The sequence below is a fragment of the Oryzias latipes genome, chromosome 4, assembly GCF_053564925.1.
Source record: "Oryzias latipes strain Hd-rR chromosome 4, Olatipes_Hd-rR_3.1".
Lineage (NCBI taxonomy): Eukaryota > Metazoa > Chordata > Actinopteri > Beloniformes > Adrianichthyidae > Oryzias > Oryzias latipes.
In genome coordinates, this window is record NC_136240.1 from 9,528,645 (window position 1) to 9,544,924 (window position 16,280).

General features: G+C 43.6%; 1 protein-coding gene across 1 annotated transcript; it reads left to right on the forward strand.

The window, feature by feature from the left end:
• fgf22 (fibroblast growth factor 22) lies at positions 1-15,454 on the forward strand. The gene is made up of 3 exons (XM_011473835.4): positions 1-373; positions 14,217-14,320; positions 14,951-15,454. The coding sequence occupies exons 1-3, from the start codon at positions 1-3 to the stop codon at positions 15,143-15,145; spliced, it is 672 nt and encodes a 223-aa protein (XP_011472137.1). The 3' UTR covers positions 15,146-15,454.
• Positions 15,455-16,280: the final 826 nt, after the last annotated feature.

Here is a 16,280-nt window from a genome sequence, read left to right on the forward strand (position 1 = left end):
ATGTGCAGATGGACGGCGTCCGTAACTCATCTCTTTCCTGACCCCGCCTTTCACGCCTCAGCCACTGCTGCCTCCCGGGGGTCTCTTGCCCCCCTGCCCCGTGCAGCCTCTCTTACCCTGGTATGCTTCACGATGCTCCTGGTCACCACGGGCCAGGCCACAGGGGCATGCCCCCCTCGTTTGGAGCATGAGCCCCTTCAGCTGCTGGCAGGTCACATAAACTGCTCCTGGACATTAGAAAGACACGCCCGCAGCTACAACCACTTGGAGGGCGACGTCAGACTGCGGCGCCTTTACTCTGCCAACAGGTTTTTCCTTTGCATCGACAAGACAGGAAAAGTGGACGGCACTCGTCGCAAAAACTACGCTGACAGTAAGTAGCCGCTTGAAGGAAGACCGCAGGTCAGAATGCTCTGGCTTTTATTTTTATGGCTGAACTTTGTTTCTGCTGAGCTTTACAGCAGTGCGTGGGGATCTCCTGTGATTGTCACAGGTGTTGTGTTTAGAGCAGCCGTTGCTAGGCGAGGGAACACCTTGGCGTGGTTATGGACTCCAGAGACAGCCAGGGCCAACGATGAGCATCAGGTGGAGGTGCAGCTACAGGGCCTGGAGGGAAAAAGTCTAGAGGGTTGCTGGGAATTAACCTGCCAGAGATTTGGCAAGTCTTCTTCTGTGTTGGTTAGGTGTAAAGCTACGTTCACACCGCAGATGCTCTCCTAAATTTAGCATACGGCGTTCACACTGGACTGTCGCTATCCGATTCCAGTGTATGTGCTCACAGCTGGAAGAGGGCTTGGTGTGAAATGACGAAGCTGTGTAAATCTGGTGAATCTCGCTCCAGGCTCTTTGTTTCTTCAGCTGTATTCCAATAAATGATAGACACGGAGTCATAGAATTCCTCCTGGACACAAACCACGATTATTAATTTCTCCTTTATGATCACTTGGTTTGTACTACTCAGAATGAAAGTAGATGCCATCCATACATCACTACCAAATCCAGCCCCTAATTAGTCAAAGTTCAATGTGGCTTAACTTTCAGCACGTGTTCAATGGCCGTTTTGTACGTAGAGCGCAAAAATAGTCCTCAAAATGTGTAACGATGCATAAAGACATCAGTTTTCAAGGGGAAGCTCGACACTCACATTTAACCATAGTCTTCATTGAAAGTGGTCACTTAATTGTGCGTTTCGGAGCCTGGTGTCACGCAGCATCAGACTCAGCTGAGTTGTGTTTGTGTTTTGCTGTTCCCTCCATGAGACCTCCTGCCCTCACCCCAGACCTGACGCTGCAGCTCTGACAACTTTGCACCTGCAGACTGTGAGGCTGAAACACTGATACCAGAGCTCGACTACAGAGGAGGCTTCTGTGTCTGTAACCCTTGTGCTATCCTAGGCACTTTACCATTGGGAGTGGGGTCATCTAGACCCACTAGACAGTGCTCTGAACCTTTTTTCTTCAATGATTTGTGATCTTCACTGGTGTCCATGGATTACATGAAATCTTTCCACCTTTATCCACCTTTGTCATGGTAGGGAGAACACGTCAATGTAAGGGTGGAGTCATCTAAGATAGCACAAGGGTTAAAAGAGGAATTTGTGTTCAGACATCAAACCTTCACTTATGGCTGAACGTGTCAGAACCGAACTGACGCGTGAGATGTTGATCCAGTTTGAAATAGAACCAGGTTGAGAAAATAAGAAAACTTAAGAAAAAACCCACAAAAGCACACACTAGCTGTTTCCGTTACACATATGCGCAAAAATACAGCAAATCCAGAAATGTTGAAAAAACACAATTAAACTGTCTCCATTAAATCCTATTTATGCGAATAGACACAAACCAACTCGATAAGTCATTCAAAAACACGGCGACGGATGTAATCAATATTATAATTGACAGCACATGCATTCAGATTTCTGCCACGGCACTAGCGCTCATCATCATCCATCAAAGGAGACGTCTGCGTTTTCTTCAGACCGTGGAGCAGTGAGCTCCTCACACGTGGGGGTGGCTACGGATGAAGCCATTTTGGGAAATCGTGGTTGTTAATTTTATAGCGGATCTGTGGATCCAACAATTTTGCATGACACGCTCAACTTTTGATGATCTGTGTGATGCTGTGGGACCTCTGGTGGCGCCCACTGTGCAGCGCCCAAGGAAGGCAGTTCTTACCAAGAAGCGCATCGCCATCTGGTTGTTGGTCACGTGACTCATTTTATTCAAATATGTGTGTCCATTTTAGTTTTGAGAAACATGTCATTTTGATGTGCCTCAAAAACTAACTCTTTTTGATAAATGCGGGTTTCCTTTGAAATTTTTGTGTTTCCATTTAGTAAATTTATTATTACAAATCCAGTTTGCACAATTTCATTTTCAATGTGAACGCAACTACTCTCACACAAACATGACCAGACACACACTATACATGTACACATGCATTCGTGAACACACACCCAAACGTGCACACATACCCGCACACACTTAAACCCATGCGAACGCACTTACATGCACATGCGCACAATGGCACACATGCATGCTCATACACAGGCCACACCCAACTACAGACTCACACAAAAAACATGTTTCTTTTGCACACAAAGCACAAACATATACGTATGCACACAAACACACATGGACTCACACAAATACATGCACATGCAAACATCAGTCATGCAATTTGTTCACGCGCACACTTGCACACAAACATGCAAAAACCCGTGGACAACACACACAAGAAAAGTACACATACCTATGCATTCAAATAACAAAAATAAGCATTAACACATGCACAGTCAAACACAAGCATATCACGCACACATACGCACACACACAAACAAATAGGCAAATAGACGCACATACCCGTTCACACACACTCTTATATGGAGGTCCAGTTCTCTTTACTGGCCCCGTGCGTCTCTGCACAGATGTTTGTGTCTGTTCTCAGCCTCTGTTGCCCTCACAGCTACATCCACAGCGCTGCATCACGGCCCCCTCCGTCACCTCCACCAGCTCAGATTTTCCAGCTTTTTTTCAGGTGAAAAAAAAACAGTTTGAATTCGTCAACGGGCCCTCTGCTAATCGAGGTTGGAAAATATTATATGAATCCCAACAGGAGCCTGGAACAGCTGAGGGAAGAAGCCGAATGAGCAAGACGGGTTCGGAAGGAAGGATTGAGACAGGGTTCCTGGGGAGAACGAGTACAAGACGCATGATGGGGAATCATGGGACTTTGCTTCTAGGTTTTGATTTTTACCTAAACATAGCCAAGAATTAGCATATTAGTGTGGAATTTCAAAACAGAGCATCAGAAATATCTAAAACAAGAAGGCACGGGACACAAAAAGTATTCAGCAGTCAGAGCATCTGTGAAAATGAACAGTCACTCAGTTAAACACAAAAATGGACACCAGCTTTCCTGGATTTTGCTATCAGAATGAAACACACTGAAATCTCACCATCAGGAAGCATTTGTTAATCAAACAAGAGCGATAGGAATCAAGACTAAGCTGCCTAAAGTTAGCCTTCAACTTAGACTAAATATAGATCATTCGCTGAATATTTATAAACCACTTTAACATAGATGCTGCTATAAATAAGCTCTCAGAAATACAAAGTATGGCCCTTCAGGGAAACAAAAAGCGGTTCCTCCATGTTTTCTTTTTGACTTATAGCAAAGCAGAAAACGATCCAGGGGAAAAACTTACCGTGTGTTTAGAAAAGCTCCAGATGCAGGAACGCATCATATCCTGTCCTGGGTCATCGGTCGTACCAGACTAATTAGGTGGGTCTCTAACACAACAGCTGTGGGTGTACACCCAACAACGGCTCCATGGTATCATAGTCCTCTCACTGCGTGTGCAAATAAAACAACTTTTCAACACAGTTGTGTTTGATTTTTAGAGATGGACTGTCAAAGAAACTTGGGAGGCTTGGCTAACGAGGATCTCCCGTGGGAATTTAGTAAACGCCTCCTGAGGAAACGAGGTCATTTCAGCAGCTTCAAGCAGAAGCTTAGTCTGTTTGGTTATTGCTCTTTTCTGCTGAGTGTGAGAATTTGATTTCAGAATGTCACGAAAGTTATATAGATACACTGGAATCTGTCCTTCAGAAAAGGGGAGACTGATGTGAATATCTTCTCAGGACATCAAACAGACATGAATCCAGGTTTAACTCTAGCACAAACTTCACTGTGGTGATAAAAAGGACAGCGATTGTTTTTTTTTAAACTCGTACAGCAGCTGAGCGAACAGATCAGATCTACGGCCCTCTAATGGTGAATAGATGTTACTGTTACAGGAGGAGGTTATGTGGCTTCGGACACACGAGGAGTTTATTTATATAAACTTCTTTTGTATTTGAGGCTAAACTTTATTTATATTATATTTGTGTGCTTTTCTTTTTGGACCAAAGTGAAGACAGGAGGAAAGTGGGGTTTTAGATATGGAAGACAAGGGGGCAAAGAAATTGGAGGATGATTAAAAAAAACACATAGGAGGGGGCAGGATTACAAACAAGAAAAGGCAACAAATTGTTGGAGGTTTATCATTATTAATTTCAAATGTAGGCGTTTATTAAAAGGGCGAGGCCTGTACACAGACACATTCACACTTAATACATTTATTGAGGATAGGGATAGGAGAGGCTCTTGGAAATGGTAGGATTTACAAAATAATGTTCATACTCATCACAAATTCAGAACTGGACTCCAAGAAAAAAACACGAAAGCACACACTTGGAGTTGGAGATATTGGTGCCTTTTTATTAGCATTTTAAAAGCATGCAATTGTCAGTGCTGCATGTCACTGTCAACCGGTTCAGGAGACACACAAGCCAACCATCAGTGATAGGACTCCTTTAGAAGGGATGTTATGATTCATTTTAAAGATTTAATCCATGTCATAATCAGCAGTTCCTGATCTGAATCATAGTCGATATTGGTTCATTTTGAACGATCCGATTATCTGACCTAAAATGCATCCTGGACATCTTTAGCCCAAACTTCAACCACTATGTATCAGAGAGAAATATCTGTTACAGAACAGTGCAGGTGAAGTTTTTCAGGTTTCTTTCAAGATAATCAAGTAGACATGAAACATGCGTCCAAGTAAACAAGTAAACAAGAGTGAAGGTCAAATCCATTCACATTTTAGTATCCTAAAGTTCAGCCCACTGAATCCAAATGATACAATCAATTCGTTTCATTTTGATTCAATTTATAATGATGTAGATCAATTCGCTTAACTTGGTTCTGACCGATCATGTGTTTGGATCGTAGGAATATCAGTTGATTCATCGATTAAGTCAGTAAGTTGTTACACCCCTGTCCAACAGTTTGACGACACGCTGACGTCTCCACCTCTGTCACCTTGACTGGCATCAGAGACCTTACTGCCACAGCTGCAAAAAGCTCCTGTGATGGTGGATGTGGAAAACACCTTCCACTCTGACTGTAATGTCTGACTCCAGCCTCCCTTATAGTTATAGGTTCTAGTTCTCCAGGTTGTGGGAGCAGATAATATTTCAAAAGAATTCTAACTGGACGTTTTGGCTTCCTCCTCTGCCCATTCACCACTTCACTGGGCTTTGATTTGTTTCAACCAATTGTTAGAGCCAAACACCTGAATTTTAAAGGACACAACTACAGTCCATCATTGACCTCCTGTCTAGGGTTTCCTGGAGCCACGTGCAAGGTTCTGGTTGTCAGACCAGTCATCCACACCTGGGCAGGCCCTCTGGGCTCTGCTGTCTCCATTTCCCCTCTCCTCCCCTGCAGTGGATAGGATTGGGGTCAGGGCTCTTTGGCCAGTGGAGCAAATGACAGCTTTGACGGGTGTGCCTGCGTCCCCTGCTGTTCGCTCGCTCATTTTAATAATGCAAAAGTGAGGCAAGCTCAGGTCATGGAGAACGTTCTCTGTCCGGGAGCTCAGTCACTGGAAACTCAGCTGAGCCTCTGAGACTGCATCAATCTGCAAACTGTCAGATCTGCTGTGAGTTCAGCAGGTGTGGACGCTCATAAAATAAAGGATGAGCCACTCAACCATTTATCATATAAAAGTTAATGTTTCATCACATGAAATAACTCTTTAGATTGATCTCTTTGGAAGTGATGATATAATTCATAATAATTTTAAAGCATCTAACCGGTCAAAAACACATCAAATATCCGTATTTCTGTGTGACTGTGATCACAGCAAAAACTCTTCCTTTCTCTAAACAGAAAAACAAACAAAAAACTTAGAAAAGGTTCCCACTGACTGAGAAATCATCCAATTCATTAAGGTTTTTAAACCAAATGAAAAAGGAAAACCTATGAAACAGTAGAATAAAAACAAGGAAAACTATAAAACCAAATAGAAAATTGTAAATGAAAGAGAACTGTGAGAGTATATTAGTTAAGAATCAGAAGAGTTATAAATTAGAAGAAGACGTTTAAAAGACTCTTTGTTTTTTAATAGAAAAACTGCCCAGAGGAGCAAACTTAGACAGCTTTGTCTCAGTCTGTTCCAAGGGGAAGATGGTGCAGAGCTAAAAATGTGTTGGTTCTGACCCAAGAAACAAACTCATGATGAAAGTTATGTGAAGGTAACACACAAGAAGGAGACCTTAATGACTCAACTGTGAGTTTGAACTCACAACTCACAACTTTCAAGTTGCTGGGTGGACACTCTCCCACTAGGCCACTGAATTGATCCATACTTGTTAAATACTATCTTTGCATGTTGTATACATCACTAAGCAGATTAATGTGGTGGTGGGGGGTGTTGAAGAAAGAAGGGAGGGTTCGTCCTTCCAGTGAAAGCAGAAACTGAGCTTGAGCTCTGCGCTTCTAATTTCTCCTGATTCTGGCTCTATTCTGCATCACTGGACTCAGTCTGGACAGAAAATTGGTGATTTCATGGGGGGGGGGGGGGCAGTCTGATGTGAGTCCTCCCACCCCACCTCCCAAATCCTGACTACCATCCATAAAACAGTTCTTTCACTTGTCATCCGTTTGTTCTGGATGTGATGCATGATTAGACCCCCCCCCTTGATTAAAGCAAAGGCTGTTTGGTCGGTGAAATTACGGCCCCTCCCTACCACACAGAGGAGCTGGCAGGGAGAATGCCGATGACCTTTTTCACCTCTGTTAACCTCTGCAGCAGCCCTCCACTCCGCCGCTCGCCCATTTCCTCCGTTTATCCCGCAGTCTTGCATTTTTCTGGCTGGCTTGGCCCAGTGGGCTTGTAAATGTGGAGTTTGATGAGCCGCGGGTCTGATTCGACATCCTGGAGGTCCCTAATGAAGGGATTGATGTTGGCCTGCATGCAATCACTGCCCAGCATGGCCAAGGAGGCTCGTGTTCGAGGATCACAGGGGACGGGACACACGAGCGCCAAACAACACGGCACTCTGCCTGAGTGAGCGGATGCTGGTTCTCTACAATCTTCACCGTAAACTGCGTATGCTGTTTGGCTAGTATGTGTGTGTGTGTGGGGGGGGGGGGGGGGGGGGGGGTGTGTGCTCTCAGGCACACAGCTGCCTCCCCACACAGACGAGTCCAGATGTGGAAAGTGATTCTGGAGCACTGGGTCAGCCTGTCTGGGGATAAATCAGACGCCCTAATCTTTCCTGGTAGAAGATGGGGGTAATTGGTCACATTTGACCCCCCAGTCTTGTGGACTGTGGGAACATAGGGTTTATCTACCAGCAGTAATTGGCTAATGAAACACTTCCGCAGCCCCCTCCATCAGACCGGCCCAACCCGCAGTTTGCGATGGAGAGAAGCATGTTTTTCTTTGCAAGTGTGTGTGTGAGTGTGTGTGTGCGTGCACGTGCATGCATTTAGTTTAAAGAAAATGGCAGGAAGTGAAACTTCCTTTAGTTTTATCAGCAGCTTCAGCCTCCAGATGCTGCTGCAATCGGAACCATCAGCGTTTGTGTTGTCAGATTTCAATAATCCTTTCTAATCTGAAAGCTGCAGTGTTGCTCACACTCAGGTTGTTGTTTCACTTGTTGTTTCACAATTGGCACAGACCAGAGAGGTTGTGGCCCTCCTAGTGTATTTTCTATGACACAATGCATCTTATTCAAGCTGCATTTTTTGTCCAATTCATAACAATTAGAATAAAGAAACATTTAGAAATGTAAATTTAATCTTAATTATCTTTTTAGATTGCCTCCATCATCAGAAAAATGCCACAAAAACATGTTAAAAACAGCAAAAACAGAATTTTCATCAGAGAGGGTCTTTAAAAGGTTTGAGCGTCATCGCCCATCTTGGTAAAGTCATGCCCACATCAGTTAAAAGACTAAAAAATCAGTGTGGACAGGGTGGAGTGTGGGGTTGGGAGAGCACTCCCAAAAAAACCCCCGGCTCAGTTACGACCATGAGACAATGTCTCTGAGTTCGCATCAAGTGAGCCTTTCATGGAAGCTAGACTGCTGGTTTGTGAAGCCGAGCCGACACTCCGGCAGAGAGGGGCCCGGGTGGCCCTGTCTTTTTGTCCCGAGCTGACCCCTGCTCTCCTGCCTGGCCTCTGCGCCCCTCACCTGGCCTGTCCCAGCACACCAGTAATGGGATACCTGCAATTTTCTCTAATGGCCTTTCAAAGCAGGCTGGGCTGATCCCCGGGGTGCTTCTCCCACCAGTGCCACATAAAAAGCCGGGGTTACCGGGCCAAGTGATCCTCAAGAAAGAGGAGCGATTTCAGGATCATTTGTGGGAGAATGTCACCCCCTGTGGTTGGACTGAAAGCAGAGGAAGGGCAAAAGAAAGGAAAAAAACACTTCTTTCTGCTTTACACCATGCTTTACTGGCTGGGGTGGGTGCACAGTACTATTAAAAGAAGTTATTAATAGCAGTGTGAAATCCCTTCACTCGACCATCAGTGTCATTTGAAACAACAGCTCCGCAAGCAGATTAGTTCAGAGAATACTTTGCTACGGAGTCTGTGTTTGGTGGGGGTCTTGCTCGGACGGAGAACCGCATCGGGATGTGTCCAGCAGTTACCATCAATCTCCTTCTACCTCTAACCCTGGCATTACTTAAGATCAAAGCACTCGCGACAGGTGGAAGCAGTCTCACATCACTATTGCTGCCTTTCTGCTGCACAAAATGCTGTTTGTTGAGAATGGGCCAAAGCTGAGATTAGACGAATCTTATCAGTCTGGTCTCCGCTGTCATCCTTTCAGAGATCCCCAAAGGAATTTGGAAACCGCGAGCGAAGCTGGACCAGGATCAGAATCAGCTTCTGCTGCTCTACTGCCTTCCTGGTCTTTTCACAAGATAAATACAAAAAACACGTGGATACACAGTTTTCTCTCTGCTCCGTCTAAAGTGAAGGAATGAAACTTGTTCACAAAACAAGAAAGAATGCCAAATCCAAAAGGTTCTGATCAAATGTTTGTTCTGAATCTGCTCTAAGCCAGAACCCCGTGAACTGCTTCAGTCCAACTTGTCCGATAATGGAAAAGAAGAGGAGAAAACATGAATCCTTCAGACCTGCAGGTGGACGGACTCATGACTCATGAAGTTATATATTTGTTTCATTTTAAAAACTTTCTAAGTTGCCAATGAAACTTAGGTTCATGTTGGTTGTTCTACAGTAGATTCTCAATCAAGTGTCTTTTTCTCACATTCACTATCCTTAGAGGTAGACCATTGACAAGAGAAACAGAGTGGCGTCCATAGAAATTGCCTCACTTCCACCTCTAGCAAAATGACGCCGATTCAGTCCCCATTTTTCTGCGATACGAACATCACCAGACGATGGAAGTAAGCAGTGATTGGTCTAAGTCAGTCCTTGTCAGTGTTTCTATGGCAACTACTGTTGCCAATCAGGAGTGAGCTTGTTGGAAGGCCACACCCCTAACATTTGAATGCGGGCTACACAAAATCTATCAATTAAACGTTTTAAATGTTGGACGTGGAGCAGGCTCCACCTACTTTTACTGAGACATCTGATTGGTCAGTTTATAACTTTGATAACTTGAACCACAGAAAAAAATATCATGAAAAAATCAGTAAGTAATCAAGAAGATGTTCAAAAAGATATCAGAGCCAGAAGTGTTCTTCTGAGCCATAGAATGACTGAGTGCAGAAGTCTATGGGATTTTGGAGCCAGCAGGTACAATGGATAGACTTATCTGCTCAAAGCACTTACAATGTGTCAGTTATTCATTCATACATCCTTCATACTTGGTGGGAGCGTGGGACCTACGCACCTGACCGCACCTGACCGTAGCATTAAGGGTCTTGCCCAAGGGCCCTCACTGGGTGGTGTTAACTGCTCACCAATTCAATTGCTTATTCCTCATACTCCGACATACTTAAAGAACCAGGTGTGTACTCTACGCCCTCTGTCATCCCTTTCCGCGAGCGCTGCGTTTGCCACCCCACCCTCCTCCCTGGCTTCCCCCTGTGAACTCTGTTAGGGGTAGTTTTACACCAGAAGTTTTTATGGAAGATCTTGTTTTACTGTTTATGAATGGAGCAAACTAAAAGAAATCTGGAAAATAAATCATTCTCTACTTAATGAGTTGTCTGACTGAAATATATTTCCTCTGAAAATTATTTCCTCTGAAATGTATTTCAGAAGAAATACATTTAAATTGTAAATTACGGTCAAAGGTTAATAGGTGATTTTATGATCACAGCTTTATCAAATTTTGATGAGTTTTTCTATAACTATCCCAGTTTACACCTACAAGCTGTACTTCCACAATAGCCATTGACAGATTAAAAAAATGGATTTAAGGGACATGAAACATAAATGCGGAGCCCTGACTTCAGGTGGAGAAGAAAATAGTACATTTATGGAGTGAATGAGGGTTTTGTCTTGTTACTGAATCCTTGTCTTATGTTCACGTTAATCTTTACAAGTTTCCATTTCAAACAGTCCTCCTCTGTGTTTCTGGACATTAAAGGTTTAATCCACGTCTCATCAGCTTTAACGGCGTCTTACAGTAGTGGTCCTCGCGCCAGCGTCTCGGGGAGCCCATGTAGCCTTTGTCCTGAAACACAGGCGACAGTCGGGTCCAGGAACAGTCTCTTCAAAGGGTCAAGGCAGATAAAAGATGGTGGTCACAGCCATTAGGCCTGGCAGCCTAAACTTCCCATGAAAAGCTTTAATTTTGAAAGGACAACACAGGAAAATTGGGCCTTCTTTATTTAAACAGCAAAAAAAAACTGTTAAATAACTGAAAAGGTGTGTCAATCATGAGAAAGAACCCAGCAGGAGCTTGAAGATTCCCAGGCTCGGCTCTGTTCAAGCTTTCAGACACGTAGGATTACTCAACGAAGCAGCCCAAGACTTTGAAGACACCTCGACAGGAAGAAAAAGGGCTGAAAGCAAAAATGTCATCCTTTCTTACTGAATTTTTAAAGGTATTTTCCTAGTTTGTCATTGAGAACCACATAATTTCTGGCTACTTTTTGAGGTGAACATTAATGAGCAGGTCTCTTTTGGACGCTGCTTCCCCCTCCACCAAATGACCACCTTTCCCTGGTTCCCCCTCACTCCTTCCTTCATGACTATGACAAAAGAGAACCCACCGAGAGCCTCCTTCACGTTTCTGTCTTTGCCAGAACGGCTTGAATGATCTGAGGATGGGCAGGAGTCCAAAAATGGTGGTGGCGGTGGGTGGGGGTGTGAGGAGAAAGAAGACTTTTACAAAGCTTTAGAAATCCCACAGAAGAGAAATAAAAAGCAAAGTCTTCAGTTGACTAAGCGTGTATGGTGCAGGGTTTGCTTGTCATGGAAGCTGGAGCTTATTGGCTGTCTCAGCCAAAACACGCCAAAGATGAAAAGAATTTACCAAATGCAAGTGAGAAGCCAGACGTTCCCTTTTCTTCTGCTCTATAGGAGCATCAGTGGATCTTTGCTCTGCCGCACCAGATGAGATGGAGTTTTTAGCTCTTTAGTCGTGTCCGCGTGGGGAACATGCACACCGTTCATTCTAGCTTTATTACTGTCATCATGGAGTGTTTATTACAGAGCTTTAAACGTCCTCTTTTGCACCACAATACGCAAACACATCAAAAATTCAAAAGTTCTACCAAATTTAGGCTACATTTATATCATTTACATCACCATACCATTCGGGTTTGGTGTGAATCCTGCAGAATAATTGACTTCTGGGTCTGCATACATGCTGTCTCTATGCTCTGCAAGCATTTTGGAGAGAAATTCAATAAATTATACATTGTGTGAAAATGCAAAAAGTATTGTTATTATAAATGTTTTCTGAATATGAACTTTTAACGATGGCAGATTAATGCATCCATCCTTTGTGTTTAAAGGATCAGTGAAAATATTCTCCTCTGGGAAACTCAATTGGCTGGTTAGATCAATTTGACAAAAATTTCTGCAGAAACAAACTGGAATCAAAAGTTTTACATAACGTGAATAAAAATCTCTCATGGCAACAGTGAAAGATTGAACTTTAGGAAATCTTTGGACGTTCCATTGCTGTGGTTGATTCTCGTTTTAATTCCATCACTTTTTTTAACTGACTGTCAGATTTTCACAATAAAAGCCTCTGCAGTGCTGTCTGACATTCAAATGTTGGATTTTTCAGTTGAGAGAAAAAGGGGACTTTAGGATTCCTTGTATTTCTCATATTTGTCCTTTATGTTTAGAAAAAACAGAAAAATAAAATATTAGATAAAATTCAGGTCAAATTTGCTGTTTTACACATAAACAACAGAACTGGCTTCAGTGGAAATGAAGTTAGTTCCAGCTAACACTTAACAGCTGCAGTTATTTATCTTTATTGGATGTCTTCAGTAAAAGACCTGTGTTTGTATACTGTGGGTGAGCGAGTGGGGTGGGGGGGTTAGTCTGTGCTGATGTTAACTTATCAGCACTTTCTTCCTTCCTTGCAGCCGGCTTGGGTGGCGATGATCTTTAGTGCAGTGGTCCCCAACCTCTTTAGTGCCACGGACCGCTTTGACGTGACACGAAGTTTTAACGGAGCGGTCTTTAAGAAGTATGCAGAGAACTATTTTAGCATCGCTACGCTGAAGGAGGAACAGCTACGTGACAAGACAAACCCCAAGCTTTTATTTTGACACACAGGACATTGAACATCGCTCAGGTGTCCTCATCCTCTCTCCTTCCCACACTCATGGTGCAAAAAAGAAGTGCTGTCTATTAAATGTAGCTTTCTTTTTTGGAAGTGGAAGGCTCCTCTTCTGTCTCCTGGCTGGGCGTTTTCTCTTTGGCAAAGAAACTTTCCAAAGATATTTGGTTTATACTCATTTTCATTTTGCTAGCTCTTGGGTTCTATTTTAGCGGTATCCTATCACGTGACCGAGAAGAGCGCCTTGGCTTGCTACAACAGTGACATAGACGGATGTAACAGAGAATCGGGCAATTTTTCAAAATAAAACATCTTTCAGATTCCGAAATAAATAAAACGGACGTAATGTGGGTTGTTTTTTCTTTCTGTGCACCCTGGTAACAAATGACCCACGGACCTGTACCGATCTGCGGCCCAGGGTTGGGGACCGCTGCTTTACAGGGTTGGACCTCTCCATCCTGCAGCAGTAACAGTTTCTGGTCCGACCAGCTTCTATTGAGGGGCTGCTGGAAAAGGCTGATTGACTTATCCAGAGGACCTCCCCCATTGCAGTTAACTCGTAGAATCTGTAGGTCATCACTGAATCAGGACAAAAGCTAAATCTTTTTTTGTAAAGACTAAAATCTGCTTGAGGTTGTGGTGCATCAGAGTCAGAGTCCAGAGGAAATACTGTGATCTTGCCTTTTTTTTATGGAATTAACCCTTGTGCTATCTTAGATGACCCCACCCTCACACTGACGTGTTCTCCGTACCATGACAAAGGTGGATAAAGGTAGAAAGATTTCATGTTATCCATGGACACCAGTGAGGTTCACAAATCATTGAAGAAAAAAGGTTCAGCGCACTGTCTAGTGGGTCTAGATGACCCAACTCAACACCCAAGTACCTAGGATAGCACAAGGGTTAAGAGGGTTGGAGAGGATGAACAAGCTGTCAGAAACGGTCTGCATCATCAATGCTAAAGCATCTTTACTGGATCAAGACTTTTCTGCACATTTCAAACACCCAGAGTTTAAACTGTCAAGCTTCTGATACTTGATTTCTTCGTCCTTTATGTCCATCTGTCTGCCTTACACTTGTTAAACTATACAGCAGCTGTCATGGTGGAACAGCGTGATGACTCTAACCTGACTCCTCTCTTTTATTTTGTAGGCCTGATGGAGATCCGATCTGTCAGTGTGGGAGTCGTTGCCATCAAATCTGTCAGCACTGGGCTGTACTTAGCCATGTCCAAGAAAGGCACGCTCTTCGGATCGGTGTGTATGCAGTCTTGTACAGACTGTTGCTTATTACCATGAATGTGCACCTTCAAATGAAAAGACCTGCAGCTTCATTGACTAAATTAATCTTAGCCCAAACAGAGATTGAGCTGGATTTGTAGATGTCTCCATTTGGTACAGCTAGCCTCCAACAGTCCTCACATCTCTCGGTTGAAGTAGATGTAGATGGATTCCATCAGGGGTGCCCATATTCAGGCCTAGAGGGCCGGCCTTCTGTTGGTTTTCCAGAAATCATGCCGTTTTTGGTGCTGATTACCTGGGTTCGGTGTGCTTAGCCAATAAAGAGCTTCAATGGCAGATTGGTTGGAAAACATGTGGGACACCGGCCCTCTGGGTCTGGAATTGGGCACCCCTGGATTAGAGTGGGGCTCTGCTCAATGCTGAAATCTTTAGAATTAGAGATGCTGCTTTAAACATATGTCTCATCAAATCTGCCCTTCAGGCTTATCAACCAAATTTTTGAACTTTAAAGTTGTTCTTTGGATTCTGACAAATCTTTACCAACACACATCATTATGACAACTCCAAACTGGTTTTCATTGTTTTCCTGTACAGCAGGATGAGTTCTGAAGTCATCAGTTCCACCTTTCTGTCCTCCGCTCACAGGTGAAGTACAGCCCCAGCTGCAAGTTCAAGGAGCGCATCGAGGAAAACGGCTACAACACCTACGCTTCCCTTCGCTGGAAGCACAGCGGGAGGCAGATGTTTGTCTCCCTGAACGGGCGTGGAAAACCCCGGCGAGGTCACAAAGCCCGCCGGAGACACCCGTCCACTCACTTCCTGCCCATGCTGGCATCATAGAGCAGCAAGCGCCGACCGGATCCCACAGAGACGTTTTCTACTTTTCATTTCCTTCACTCTCCTGCCCCAATAATGTGTATTTGTCTGGAACATGTGTAGTGTTAGTGTTATATTTACATGTAAGTTATTTTCTGCAGTTCGTTACATTCTCGTTATCGTCACCCTGTGAGCGAAAAGGGTCATAAAAAGAGGTTTAAATTGACTGTAAAGAAAGAGAATGGCTCAGAAACAACAAAATGCACTTGGTGGTTTATTTCTTAAAAAATCATTAAGTATTTAAGCAAATAAAATAAACTCTGTTAAACTGCAGTGAATTTCTGAGGTCAGATCTTGTTGTGTCTTTTTGCATCACATCCTACACCTGTAGATTACCAACCTGAAAAAAAACAAATCTTTGAAATGTTGGACAAAAGATTTGTTTTAACATTTATGTGGAAACAAATTTGAGACCCTTCTGAATTCACAGCTATTAAAGTTGATCACATTTGACAAAAATCAGCAGAATGAATAAAAGATAAAGAAGAGAGCTTGACCTGAGAATTTTAATTTTAATCCTGCCAAAACTTCACCTTGTTGGGACAGAAACTGACAGAACTGGACAAGAGGTTTACAAACTAGCTGCTGTGGAGCTGCACTCAAGATGAGGAACTTCATGAGGAAACGATCCACCTGAGAATGTCTACAAGGATTCAGCAACGACGTGTTATATAGAAAACAAAACAGATTTCCTCCAATGTTTAAACCTCGATCTGCTTTTTTTCACAGGACAAACATTTAAACATCTAAAAAAGACAAGCAACAAATCCAGCTGCAGAGGTCTTCTGCAGAGGTCCTCTGCAGACATCACCTGCAGAGGTAACTTGGAAAAGACATTTGCAGAGGTAACCTGCAAAAGTTAGCTGCAGAGGTCAATTGTAGATGTCACCTAAAGGGGTCACCTGCTAGGTCACCTGCAGACGTCACTTGCACAGGTCACCCGCAGAGGTTACCTGTAGAGGTCACCTTCAGAAGTCACCTGCAGAGGTCACCTGCAGGGAGCTTGTAGCTTTTGGAAGTCAGCGTTGGTCTTTGGGTTCAGTGGTTTTTGACTTTGAACTTCTCTCACCACTGATTCCGTGACCCAGGTGACGCAGCA